Here is a 14,662-nt window from a genome sequence, read left to right as displayed (position 1 = left end):
TACCACTAGGATAGACTGACCAAATTAGTTTGAAGCTAATTTAAAGCTGTCCAGTAGAGCCTTTGGTGGTCATGGGGAAAAGATAAAGTACCAAAAGATTGTAAAACATCACCAGCAAACACTGACCATCCTCTTCTTCTGCTTACAACAGCTTTTTTAATGTGTGTGACTTGTTGGCCTTGAGTTATGTTGTAATGAATGTACTGTAACAAGCCAATCAATGCAGAACTGAATTCCTCATTTTGGCATTTTATGGTTATCAGACTGCGCCGGTGAACAAAAGGCTCCACCCACAGATGCTTTCTTTAGTAGCTGCTGTTGAGCTTGGATAAAATTTACAGAACGCTAGTTAAAAATCCCATTAACCTAATGAGACTCAGTTTATACCACAATACCTACATTTAGAGTCGGTTATTCATTCAGCCTAATGAGAAACTGTAGAACAGACTCGGTTTATATCACAATACCTACATTTAGAGTCGGTTATTCATTCAGCCTAATGAGAAACTGTAGAACAGACTCGGTTTATATCACAATACCTACATTTAGAGTCGGTTATTCATTCAGCCTAATGAGAAACTGTAGAACAGACTCGGTTTATATCACAATACCTACATTTAGAGTCGGTTATTCATTCAGCCTAATGAGAAACTGTAGAACAGACTCAGTTTATATCACAATACCTACATTTAGAGTCGGTTATTCATTCAGCCTAATGAGAAACTGTAGAACCCGACTTGCAGAATACAGGAGCGTTCTGTAAAACTTATCCAACTTCACAACAGTAGCTAGAACACATTTGTGGGCAGAGCCTAGAGGTGAGAAACATTCCTATTGCATAATCCTCACTTTTGGCTTATGTTCTCCAGCTAACTGAGAAATCCTAAGTAAGGAGTACCTTTGAATTACACTCTTAAAAAAGATGGTTCTTCAAAGGGTTCTTTAGTCGAGAAAATGGTTCTGTATAGAACCATGATCACTCAAAAAACTCTTTGCATGATAAAAGGGTTCTCTGCATGGTGAAATGGTTCTTCAGATTGATGGAGAATGTGCTGTACATGGTTCTACATAGAACCGTTTTGAAAAGGGTTCTTCTAGTGTTACAATGTGAAGCTTGGCACAGCAGAAGAACCCTTTTCAAAACGGTTCTATATAGAACCACACATCACGTACAGCACATTCTCCATCAATCTGACGAACACATTCATGATGCAAAGAACCCTTTTATCATGCAAAGGGTTCTTATATGGTTCTATATAGACCCTTGAAGAACCATCTTTTTAAGTGTGCAGAGCTTTTAACACTAAAATGACTTAAAAACCCTATAAATTCTTTCCTGTCCACTGTCCAGCGCTCCTGTTCAGACTGCAGTGCTTCCAGGATCCGACCTGTTAATCTATTCAGTCTGTTCTCATGTTAAGGTTCTCAACTGTACGTAGACGCGTGAGAAGAGTCGTCTCGTGTTAACGTGCATTTCAAGGACGTGCCTTGACTTTATTTTTTAAATGTTAGAGAACCTTTTTTTGACCGTTTACAGTTGAAGAGCCTGTACATGATCTTACAAGCCAACCTCCTCCTGTACATTCACTCTTTCTACCACACAGCTGTGTGTATACGAGCATGGCACTGTACGTATGAGAAATACAGGTTTTCAATACTCTTTTATTCCTCATCTGTTCTGTTCAGAGCTTCTCGAGTGTGTGGAACCATTAAAGGAGAACCTTTTTCATCCTCTGTTGATGCTGTTAACCATGAACAGTAACTTTGGTGCATTAAGTTACTATAAATGACTGAAAAGATCCTGATAATAGGAGACGGATGCTGAGGAAAGTTCCACTGTCTTCTATTATGTGTGTTTTTCTAGTAAACACACCAATTAAAATGCACCAAAATGACTCTCCATGTTAATCAACCACACACTACAGCTTCAACAGGTAGACATCAGGTTCAGGTATCAACCTCTGAAGTTGTGCTTCATAATAATAATAATAATAATAATAATATTAATAATAATAAATATAGAAGCAAGCGGCAATGAGCGGGTCCAAGCACGCTTTAGCCCAATCAGGCCTAGTAGGCAACCATGGTGAAAGGTACAGTGTACCAAACAAATTTAAGCCAAAATACCAGACAATGAGTGAAATTTCTGACATAACATGTTATTACAAAGTTATTCAGGTCAGCGAACTGAATCAAATGGCACCCCTTGTTTATCTGTCGACTTCGTAATAACACTGTAATAGCATTTTTAATGATTTTTAGTGTTTTTGAGTGTTAATGCACCCCCTATAGGCCAATCTGGACCAAATGTTGCAGACTGATGAGTTATAGCAAATGAAGCTAGCAATGCCATGGCCCCAGTGATGAATCGATAGAGCAACGTCACGTTGAGTTAAAAGGTGAACGTTTTTTAAATGATCATTTTACCTAAAGAGGCCAAAGGATATTTCTACACCTATTTTGAAAACTTTGGGTTAAAATCCAGAGACTAGTTTGAAAAGTATGGTTTTCAAACAGTTAACGATCACAAAAAAACCTGTGCATTTTTAAAATAAAATTGTAATTGCAAATTTGTTTATCACATGTGATTCATACAGATTTTGGGTCAAAATTATCGTAATTATCTATTAATAACAATGATTTTCATGACTAGCACCCCCCAGTGGCCAAATCTGTTCACTGGTTGCTACAAAGTGGCTAGATAAAGACACCATTGAAGTTTCATGATGATTGGTCAATATTAAGCCTGTAAAAAGCCTGCTGAATGCTGATTGGCTGATGGCAACCATAAATTTCAATGTATCAAATTGTCCTTAGAGATTCATTTATAGTCTGTCTACTAGATGCTGCATGCCACGTTTCAGCTTGATTGGATGTACGGATGACGTCGAGTTTTACTGAAGCTCTGAGTTAAAGAGCTGTGTTTTCAGATGTTTATTAAAAGTGAGCTCTGAGCTCGACTGGCTAATAAAAGCTGAACTGAGCTCCACAGTTTAGAAGCAGAATAACTGAACGAGTCTCTCCACGTTTTCTGTGTTTTACTGAAGGTGTTTGTAGGTCAGTATCTGCAGATCTGAGATCATAAACAGACACTCTGTGATGTAAGCGATGCTTTAAGGTCATTTAGAGCCTTAAAAACTCGTAGCAGAGCTTTAAAATCTATCCTGAACGATACAGGCAGTGCAGTTCATGCCCGTATTAGGAACCGGGGTGTGTAAACTCTATGGGAATAACGAATGGCGAAGCTGATACGTTTGTCCTGTATGCACTTTTTCCTCCCTGAGTGTCGCTGGATCCTCTGAAGTATGAGGTTGTTCAACGTTCAGAATATTAATAATGCTACACACAAGCAAGCCAACAATCCTGTGCACTGAAATGATGCCACATCAAAGTAAGTCTAGGATTAAACTTCAACACTGTTATATTCCAACACCTGCTACTCAGACTGCAGCCTGAAACTCCCAAACACCTCTAAACTACCACACCAGACAGAGCCTGCAGCTTTGGTGGGGTTTTCTGGTGAGTCTTATGACGTCAGTTCAGAGCACAGCAGTGTTCGCTCACATGTAGTTTGTTCTTCGTGGTGGAAAGGAACATTAATCCGAGTCTGTACAACAGTCTGATTGAAGGATGAATTAACATTAAAAACACAAAAAACACAACTGAAACACTAAGGCCCCGTCCCATTTCTTCTTTTTACCCCTACCCCTTGTTTTCGAGTGTTGCCCCTTGGAACTGAGTTCCAGGGTAGTGGTTGAAATCTTCCCTCTGAAATGGGACCCTCAAATAAAAAGAGCATCACTTCATTAACAGCTACCAGCGCTGCTCTGTAGGCGACCCTGCCAGTCTGCAGTGACAGCAGAGGAGGGTAAAGTTCAGCTCCTCACTGCTGGGCTTTAGTTACATTTAGGGCATCAAATGCCTTCAAAGAGGGGGGCAATTATTTATTATTACCCACCCCTAATTCTTCAGTGATATGAAGCTGAAGTCAGATATTCGCCAGATTCTTGTTCGAATTTTCCTGTTCCACCTTAAATGGAGCAGCAGTTCTGATATATGATGCGCCAGAATGGAACTGCTGGACTGTTTAAAGTGGAACGGGAAATTTAGCTAACCAGCTCCGGAGACATCAGTGTACAACTAGAGATTTTTTAATGCTTATTATGAATAAAACGACCATAATACACTGAAACAACATTAAACTAAGATAATCCAATAGTTATCATAATTTTTTAAGAGCAAATTCTCACATTTGTGTGTTTCTTTGGTCTCTTGTTCAGCCATCTTACTGGTTTTTCTTTTCCTCATAACTCTCTGTTTGGAGGGTCATGTAGCTCTAACACTTCGCCCTACCCCTCTATCTCAACAAGAAGCAGGACACCCTACACCTAGACGTGAACGCAAAAAACGGAGGAGTAGGGCTGAGTGGTAGGGGAGAGGGATGAAATGGGACAGGGCCTAAGTTACTACACTATACTAAAGATGTGCGCATGTGCAGGAGGACTCTGTAAAGTTTCTAATGTTTCTAATATGGGCAGGACACCAGCTACAGAGTCATGAATGATTGTTTTAAAAGGTCCTACTCAGTCGTCTAGTGTAGTGAAAGATTTTGTAAAAATCCATACAAAGATGGGATTTTATGCAACAAACTACATCTGATCTCAAGGTCAGCGAAGGCAGAGGTTTGGAGCTAAGAAGTACAACACGTTTGTAGCTTTCAGTCGAATTTTCATTTAATCTGTTAAATCACACATTGAAGTGTTTTTATTCAAACAAATCAGTTCAGCTTTACACAACCTACATACTGACCCACTGTTAGTCTTTATAAAAGCAAGCCAAGGTTACTATCAGTATAAAAACAGGCTAATGCCCTTATGATGCCCATTAGTAGTGATGTCTGTTTCTCAGGTGGTCTTGGCCTTCGGCTTGGTGAAGTACGCAGAATCTGCATCCTATAAACAAACAAAAAAACAAATTGGAGAAGTTTTACAAAAGAACTAATGTGGATGATTTTTAAAGAACGGTTTGGCAAAATATAAATCACTGTTATTATCAGAATGAAAGATCCAGCAGAGAGAAAACACTCATTAAAGACACAGCTCTGAAAAAATTATATATAAAAAAAAAAATCATATTTAAACGAGGGCTACAGGGCCAATGTAGCTAACAAGTAGTGGAAGCTTATGTAAACCAGTTAGCATGGTGCTAACTGCCTCGCCTCAAACCATGTGGAGTTGTTCAGTTGTTTAGTATCTGTAATAGACTTGATTATGTGGTTTCTGACACTTTATAACAGTGTTTTCTAGGGGCGGGACTTTCCACAACACAGGGTGATTAAAAAAGATTCACCCGATTTCAAAATGATTTATTTCACTTGTAAATCATTACAGATCAATGCAGTGAACTGTAAATGGTTTAAATGAGTATAAAGTTTATTATGTAATTGTTCAAGGTCTCAGTATGAACCTCCTCCAGCTGCAACATCAACACCATAGTCAAACTCATCCCATACTGGATTGAGCATGTCGGGTGTCGCTGCACTCACGGCTCTTTCAGTGCGATTTCGGAGATCATCCAGTGTTGTGGAACCAACGCCGAACGCTCTGAGCTGCTGGAGCTTCACTGCCCATGAAAATCACACTGCACAGTTATGACTGATTCACTCTTATTGAAGTGGAGAGCGCAGAACGCTTTCTGCTCAGGGGTCTCATCTCCTCTCAGACTGAAGGGAGCCATCTTCCACTGACAGCCAGAAACTCTATGACCCCCTCTTTCAGTTGGATTGTGATTGGTTCCTATAGGCACCTCACGGTTGTAAAAATATGGCGCTTTGAAATCGGATGAACCTTTCTGAATCACCCTGTACTATTGCAATATGATGCGATGCCATCAAGATTTTTAAAGATTTTTGATTAGTATTGTGACATGCTAATTATTCCTCCAAAAGAAAACATTAGTTAATGTAGTTTAATTGAGTTTAATGAAGTTTACACCTTATTTCACTGCAGCCTTTTTACTGAGGCAAAAAAGAACCGCAAAGTAGACAAATTAACATCAGGTCTACATTTATATATTTAGCAGATACTTTCATTTGTGAACATCTGAAACATTCTCAAATGATTCTCATTAGTCTGTTACTGTTATAGGGGTCTTTCTGATTCCTGCCTAAACAGGAAATGGAACCCTGTTCTCCCTTTAGCAGAGCGAGCATGTTAACCACCACACTACGAAGCTGTTTTATTAGATGTTTGATTTTTCCGTTCAGAAAGGTTGTGGCTCTCGTCTCCACCTCAGTGCAGCCAAACCATGCTGTTCGTATGGTGGCCAACAAAACTCTACTCACAGTTCAATCAAAACACTTTGCAAACTCGTAAACGTGCTGCAAACACAGGAAACACTTTCATCAACATGACAACACCTGAACTGCATTTCACAAATGCACTGCAAATAAAGAGAACAGGCAACTACAGAAACGCTGCAAAGCCGGTCACAACACAACTGAGGTGTCAAAGGGGACGGAATATCTATGATGGAAAATCACGGACACTCACCTCTCAAGTTCACGGCTAATCTGGCTGGCTAGTTTGCTATCTGACGTGTCGTAGCTGTGCTGTGGTCGTTAATCTGCTGTTACTCGTTAATCGTTTATAGTTACTCTCTACAGCTGACTCCCATTACCATACAGTGACAGTCATAATCTGCTCAAATAAAAGGTAACTAACTTTTACCGGTGAATGTTTGTGTTGCTGAATGTCTCCGTCCTCCGGAAACGTCTCCGCTTTGTTGTGACTGGATTATCAGCGTTTCTGCAGTTGCATGTGTTCCTGTATTTGCAGCGTGTTTATTCACTAAATTTCCTTCAGGATCAATAAAGTATCTCTCTATGAAATGCAGTTCAGTTTTTGCCATTTTGATGAAAGTGTTTTCTGTGTTTGCAGCTTGTTTCTTATTTCCAGTTTGCTGGGTCTTCTTGGCCTCCAGATGTTTGGGTTTGTTTGTGTTTTAAGAGGAATATGAGGAAAATCAGTCACATGACAGTAAAATGTGTTCTTTTCTCAAAAAAAATTGTTTGTTTGCATGTTTCCAGTGTAGGTTTTCACAACATTCAGGTACCGATCAACAAATTTTCTGCTAAAGTTGAACTGAAAAAAGTTCATTGATAAAATACTGCGTTAGCATACACTCTTAAAAAAGATGGTGCTTCAAGGGTTCTTTGGTAAAGACAGTGGTTCTATATAAAACCATGAACATGTAAAAGAACCCTTTGCATCATTAAATGGTTCTTCAGATTGATGGAGAATGTGCTGTAGATGGTTCTATATAGAACCTTTTTAAAAAGGGTTCTATATAGCACCCAAAAGGGTTCTCCTATTGTTACTGTGTCAACACTTTTGGGATACTATAAAGATTTTCAAAGAGGTTCTGTATAGAACTGTCTATAGCACATTCATGCACATTTTCCATCAATCCGAAGAACCTTTCAATCATGTAAAGGGTTCTTTGAGTGCTCATGGTTCTATATAGAACCATTTTCTTTACCAAACAACCCTTGAAGCACCATCTTTTTAAGAGTGTAGCCTAAATCAACAAACATTTTTAAGCGTTAAAGTGTTTCGCCCAAAAAATCCTTCGAACGGAAACGTGACTGTGTAGATCTGATTTCTTGCCGAATTGTCGTTTGGTGTTGGTAGAAACATGCTGCAGGTTCTCACCAGACCAGCTTTGAAGTTCTGGACGCGCTTCCTGCCCAGCTTGTTGGTCAAGTACCAGGCGAGGGTGGGCATGTACTGCCACACGTAGACGAACAGCAGAAACGGCTGGTGGCAGATCCACATCTCCTTCACCCGATTGGCCAGTCCGGCCATCATGAGCTGGACGCAGCGCTCAGTGGACATCTTGTGTGTCTGGTCACCAGCACTGGACAATGACTGTATGGAGAGAGACAGAAAAGAACACGGGTCAGTGCAGGTGCTTTCTTTGGTTTTGGTTCTTTTGGTTTTTCAGACTTGATTATGCAGCTTCTGACACTGTAAGACTCACTGGCTGTGTTTACAAATCTGATTGAATACATTCTGATTACAGATTAAGACTGAGGTGTTTATATTCACTCTACTCAACAACCTGATGGAAAGTTACATGCACACTACAAGAACTCCGATCCAAAATTACACGCATATGTAGAGAAACACTTAGTGTAGACGTTACCATGACAACCAGCATCACGTGAGTCCGGTCAGACTGAGATGAGCAGCAGTGAGCAGTGCTTGTGTTTTTAATTGCTTTAAAATGATGTCAGACTCAGGAAAACGTCCTTCACATGTCCTTATTAAAGAAGGCCGAGAGGAAGACGTCGTGTTCTGAGACACATAAGCTGGACGTCCGTCCCACCGCCGTCTTTTAAAGATCAGAGCATAAACTTCGTCTCCTCTGCAGACCAGTTTCTGCTCCGCCATGTCGAAACTTTCACTATGACGTGACGAACATGATCAGAACGGACTTAAACTTTCCGATAGGGAATGTAATCAGATACAGGCGTTTACACGGATATTATTCTCCTATTTGACTGATTATTTACAGGATTACCCACCTCGATCAGTCGGATAGTAATTGTATTCCGAATGGCCTCAATCCGACTAGTCTATTCAGACTGAGGTGTAAACATGGACGTATTCTACTCTGATTGAGCTATTAGTCGGATTATTAAGGATTATCAGGCTGCATGTAAACGCAGTTACTGTTATCTATAAACATGGCCTAAAATACATTAGCATAGCTGAAGACAGTAGCAGCAGTCATACTAAAACATGAATTTTGCCTGTTATTTTTTATTTAGCTGCAGTGCAAAACTAAGGAAGCAAACTTCAGATTACGGACATGTCTTGGCTGATTGACTATGTTTGGTACGTTCTAATAAGGGGGCGGGAGAACTGTCGCTTTAAGAGCCCAAGGCTCTGACCGATTAGGACGTCTGTAATGAGTTATTTTTGTGTTTCTCTGCTGAATGGCCTGTGTGCTGGTACGTTACCTTTTCTACGTGCTCAGTGAAGGCGTTCTGCACGATCTGGGAGACGACGGGTCCCGGGCAGATCATACTGATGGTTATTCCGGGGGAATCGGTCAGTTCCGGCCGTAAAGAGTTAAAGAAGCCCTTGAAGAGAGACACAGTTTACTTCACCAACAGGCAAAAGTTTCATCCACTGAGTTAAACTACATTAGCAATTGAGGACACCCTGTGTTATAGGAGGTCCACCACCCTAATAATATGGACAACAGCAGTCCTGTGGTCAGAAACTGGCCAATGATGAATGGAGGGCTGATAAACTAAACCTGAAACAGATGGACTATGGTTATAATTATATACCTACATAGTGGAGCTATAATGCAGCTGTTTCTAATAAAGTGGCCAGTGAGTGGAAGCACAAGGTAGGTGTTTCTAATAAAGTGGCCAGTCAGTGGAAGCACAAGGTAGGTGTTTCTAATAAAACGGCCGGTGAGTGGAAGCACAAGGTGGGTGTTTTTAATACAGTGGCCAGTAAGTAGAAGCACAAAGTAGGTGTTTCTAATAAAGCGGCCAGTGAGTGGAAGCACAAGGCGGGTGTTTCTAATAAAGTGGCCAGTAAATAGAAGCACAAAGTAGGTGTTTCTAATAAAGCAGCCAGTGAATGAAAGTACAAGGTGGGTGTTTCTAATAAAGCGGCCAGTGAATGAAAGTACAAGGTGGGTGTTTCTAATAAAGCGGCCAGTGAATGAAAGTACAAGGCGGGTGTTTCTAATAAAGCGGCCAGTGAATGAAAGTACAAGGCGGGTGTTTCTAATAAAGCGGCCAGTGAATGAAAGTACAAGGTGGGTGTTTCTAATAAAGCGGCCAGTGAATGAAAGTACAAGGTGGGTGTTTCTAATAAAGTGGCCAGTGAATGAAAGTACAAGGTGGGTGTTTCTACTAAAGCAGCCAGTGAGTGGTGAATGTATGTGTCTATATTCTGTGAATCTCTAACCTGCAGTGCATATTTGCTGGCTGAGTATCCAGTGGCCAGCGGAGCTCCAGCCAGCCCAGCGAGGCTGCTGACGGTTGCAATGATACCGCTGCCCTGGCGGATCATGTGGGGCAGCACCTGCTTGGTGATGGACACGGTGCCGAGGTAGTTGAGTTCCATCAGGCTCTGGTACACCTCCACATCCGTATCCACAAACAGACCACGCTGACTACGGCCGCTGTTATTAACCAACACATCTATCTGCAGACGCACATTTAAAGTGGCATCAGGATGCTGAATGGAAAAACACTGCTGATTAAGATGCTCAACAATTGAAAGATTTCTCTAATAATTACAACTTAACAATTTTTTGCACAAAGCAGGATCAGGATGTTCAGACTGAGCATCAATAACAGTGCACTGTTCATTTGTGACCTTACTGAACTGCAGGACGGAGATATGGACCTGCTTTATGAATTTCAAACCAGAAAGAAACTCACATTGCCGAAGTGGCGCAAAGCAGCCTTGGTTTTCTCCTGGTGTGACGCCCAGTCCAGCAGATCGACCGGAAGAACAAGAACATCCTTATCTTCTAGAGTGGAGCGCTCTGATAGCAAAGAAAAGAGAAGGGGTGAACAACGTATACAATCTGGATAGAAAAGCACTGACCAATAGATTGGGACGCTCTGGAGCAGCCACACATGAGCCTAAGGTCTCCATGCCCATGAATGGGCTGTGGAGCAGTGGAGCTGTGTTCTCTGGAGTGATGGAGCTCCATCCAATACCTTTGGGATGAGTTGGAGTGATCCAGAACTGACCATTCAACATCAGTACCTGACCTCACTAATGCTCAATCAAATCCTCACAGCAATGTTCAACATCTAGTGAAAGCCTTCCCTGAAAAGTAGAGGCTGTTACTGCAGCACAGATGGACAAACTCACTAATAAATTAAATCTTGCTGTAAATGTATGTTTAGCTCCACCCACACAGTCTGATTGGTTGCTAAGCAGCACCCATGGTTACTTTACTATAAGCTGCTGGGACTACTTTTTGTGACGGAAGAAATGTCAATATTAAAAACAGCATTTAGGGGCTTCTTTGCTTTATTTTTACTTAGTTTACTCTGTAAAACTGCTGTTTAGAAGCAGGAGAACTCGACTACGGTGGATCAACTGATTTATTAATGACTTCTGACTCGTAGCTCATTGAAACAAGTGGAGAAATGAAGTGGAAAGTGCAGATTATAGAATTTCAATGCACACCACATATTTGTTTGTAAGTAGGAGATTTTATTATGATTTGAATTTGATAAAAAAAAAAAAGTTGTAGCTTTTGTTTTGTGACTATATAATTAACCTCTTAAAATCCAGGCTTATTACATACTAAGGCTTATTATTCAGTAACTACAGGGACTTCAGTGCAAACTGGTTGAGCTATTCTTAGATTATAGAAGTGCGTAATGAAACTTTGGGCTCTGGCCTTTTAAGGGGTTAACAAACATTCACGCCTCACTCCATACAGTCCATACATGGAAAATAAGCTGCAAATATATATATATATATATATATATATATATATATATGCGCATGTTCTATAAATGATATTTTGGTTCTGGTTGTCTGCCCTGTATTGTAAAGCTGGGTGATTAATCAAATTTTATCATATGTTATGAAAACAAGATAATCATGATAAAATGATTATTGTGCTGCATTCTGTTTCACAATGATGCTCATTTTGTCTTGTGTTATGAATCCAGAGCTCCCCTTTCCTTTAGAGGGGTGTGCTTCTGCCCCTCCCTAAAAGCCCAAGCTTATCTCATTTATTTTGGTCTAATTTATTGTTATTTATTGGTTTTTATACATGTTTAGTAGTTTTTAGTATGTTGTAGAATTGCATAACATAGTGGATCTTATTTATTTTGAACTTGTTTATTTATATTTATTATGTTTATATTACTTATTTATTTGTATACACATTTATATATTTTATTTTTTAACCTTTTTTGTTTTTCAGTTGAATTATTATTTAAATTTTCAGTGAGTAATCCTGTTAAATAATCGTGATTTCAATACTGACCATTATTATGACTATGATTTTTGCCATAATCGAGCAGCCGTACTGAATCATCCTTCACTCAAAATTAATGAGTCACTTAATTTGCATATATGGACTTTGCTGACTTTTGAAACTATAACATTGTTTACATATTAAAAAAAAGCAGGACAATTCAGTTTTCCATGGTATGGGCCCTTTAAAGGCACAGGAACAAAGGCAGGTGTTTGTTTCTGAGGGATAAAGAAAATAAATGAATACTAATATTTTGTAAAACATTAATATTGTATTACAGTCTGTGTACCTAAACAGTTTTGCTTGACTCTCTCCAGCTCCGCCTCTCTGCGTGCTGACAGTACTAGTCGAGCTCCGGCGGCAGCGAGCTGATACGCCAGCTCCTCCCCAATTCCGCTCGACGCTCCGGTGATCCACACCACCTTCCCTCGCAGAGCCACATCTACAAACAGAGCAGAGCGAACACAGCACAGTTAAAACCTCAGGGAGCCCAAATGCACACCTGCCTGTACACGCACAACACGGCTGTATGCAAATGTTTTGGCACCCCTGGTCAAATGACATGTTGTACTTGATTTTCTGAGTTTAAATAAGTGAACTCATCATCTACAGAGAGACACTTCTGCACATTTTAATACACAATTACTGTTTATTTACTGAATTTAACATAATAGAATCAATATAACATAAAACATATCTTGTGCAAAAGTTATGGCACAGGTTCTATTTTATGTTTTTTTTTTCAATATGATAAATTCAGCAACTAAATAGAAACTGTGTATTAAAATGTGCAGAAAAACCACCACATTTATGTTTGTTCTATGTAAAGGTGTTAATAAACAGAAACTGATCAACATGAGCTGTGAATTGAGTCTTCTCATTTACTTAAAAACTGACTCAAGTTACTCAACTTCCCCAACACACCCATTTAACATGCCTGAGACACCGAGTCAACTTTTACTCAGTGGAACAAAGTGCACTCCAAGTGTGCGAATGCAGAAATAAAGGTTTTGCAAGACATTGCATAACATTACAGATTCAACATGCTGCTCGATGGAATAACATAAACATATTATCTCTTTTACTTGTACTCCCGTTAAACTAACGTCCTGACAGAATGTCCCTTATGTCTTTTATGTTGTCTAACACTGTCCTGCCATTGTAAGTGTCCATATGTTATTGAAACATGTTATAAAAAATATTATCTATTATTATTATTATTCTCAGGCTACTCTATACAGGCTTTCTCTGAATACTATTTGTATGAAAATAAAAGCAACATATTCCACTGTTATTGCAGTTTAAAGGGGAACTTCCATTGATTTTTCAAAATTTCTGCATAACTAAATGGTTAAGATGTAATCAGAGCGGTTCAGAGTGGTTTGGTGTGAAACGCTCTGTTCTAGAGAAACTTACCGAGTCACAATTGTTCACAGTGGTGGCGATAGGAACCAGACGTCCACCCTCTAAAAGCTCCCTCACAGAAAGTTACTACAGGAAATGGTTATAAATTCACTGCCTGATGACTGAGACACCGTTTTACTGTAGTTTTGTGATAAAGTTTTGGACTAAATCGCACTTTAATCAATTTATGTTAATCCATTCATGGTGGAGGGATACATGAAAGGTGTTCTAAGGCAAAATAGGCTCACTGATTGTTTTGGATAGCTAATAAAATGGCTCTATTTGGGTTGTCGTCATGGCGACCCCTGGTTCCTATCACCACCACTGTAAAGACATCTGAACGATTTCACACCAAACCACTCTGACTTATGCAGAAATTTTGAAAAATCGGTGGAGTTCCCCTTTAAGACTAAGCCTAATCCATATCTGGGACACTTATTTCTGACACAGTGAACTTCAGCAGAGATACATTAGAAGTCTGTGTTAATTCCACACATCGGCCTTTCCTGTGGAGGTGCAGCTGGGGGTCTTTACCTGGTTTAGTGCCGTATGTTTTCGCCCACAGGAGTGTCAAATCACAATCAGCCCGAATAAAAAGCCCCAACAGCACCAACACACACACTACAGCGGCCCAGAACAGCACGCAGCACGCGCTCTCTTCCATCAGCCTCTACACACACAGAGATAATCAATAATCAATAAAATACAGAAACTCAGAGAAGCTGCGTTAGTCCTTCAGCTCAGTCGGCCAGCGTCCACAACCGCGAGCCAAACGCAACACAAACGAGCTCAACTTTAACACGTGACCCACACAACTCCCGCCTGACAAAGTAAAAGCCTTGCGAAATAAAAGTTCTTTATTGACCAAAATCTGAAGTCTATTTATCTTTGTTGACCATCAAAAAAAAGATCAAAAGCACCATTGTTACACAAACAGGACCAATCAGTATTGTTTATTATTATTATTATTATTATTATTATTATTATTATTATTGTTGTTGTTGTTGTTGTTGTTGTGGTTATTATTGCGTTATTATTACAGTTTTTACAATATATGTCAGTTATGTAAGTGCTATTGATTATTTCCTAGCAAATTATTATTATACTTGATTTTTTTAAATATATATAATGCATAATATTCATATTTTCTGATAATAATAACAATACATTTTCAATAACATTAGCTTTAGCATAATTATCATTAAAAAATAGCAAG

At 39.6% G+C, this 14,662-nt stretch overlaps 1 protein-coding gene across 1 annotated transcript; it reads right to left on the bottom strand.

Moving 5' to 3' along the window:
* Positions 1-4,711: 4,711 nt before the first annotated feature.
* dhrs7 (dehydrogenase/reductase (SDR family) member 7) lies at positions 4,712-14,258 on the bottom strand. The gene is made up of 7 exons (XM_036575226.1): positions 13,981-14,258; positions 12,332-12,484; positions 10,475-10,581; positions 9,996-10,235; positions 9,026-9,148; positions 7,713-7,928; positions 4,712-4,952 (listed from the first exon to the last, which is right to left on the bottom strand). The coding sequence occupies exons 1-7, from the start codon at positions 14,108-14,110 to the stop codon at positions 4,905-4,907; spliced, it is 1,017 nt and encodes a 338-aa protein (XP_036431119.1). The 5' UTR covers positions 14,111-14,258; the 3' UTR covers positions 4,712-4,904.
* Positions 14,259-14,662: the final 404 nt, after the last annotated feature.

The sequence above is a fragment of the Colossoma macropomum genome, unplaced genomic scaffold, assembly GCF_904425465.1.
Source record: "Colossoma macropomum unplaced genomic scaffold, Colossoma_macropomum, whole genome shotgun sequence".
NCBI lineage: Eukaryota > Metazoa > Chordata > Actinopteri > Characiformes > Serrasalmidae > Colossoma > Colossoma macropomum.
Note: the sequence above shows the minus strand (reverse complement) of the source record. Positions and strands in the feature narration are given on the sequence as shown.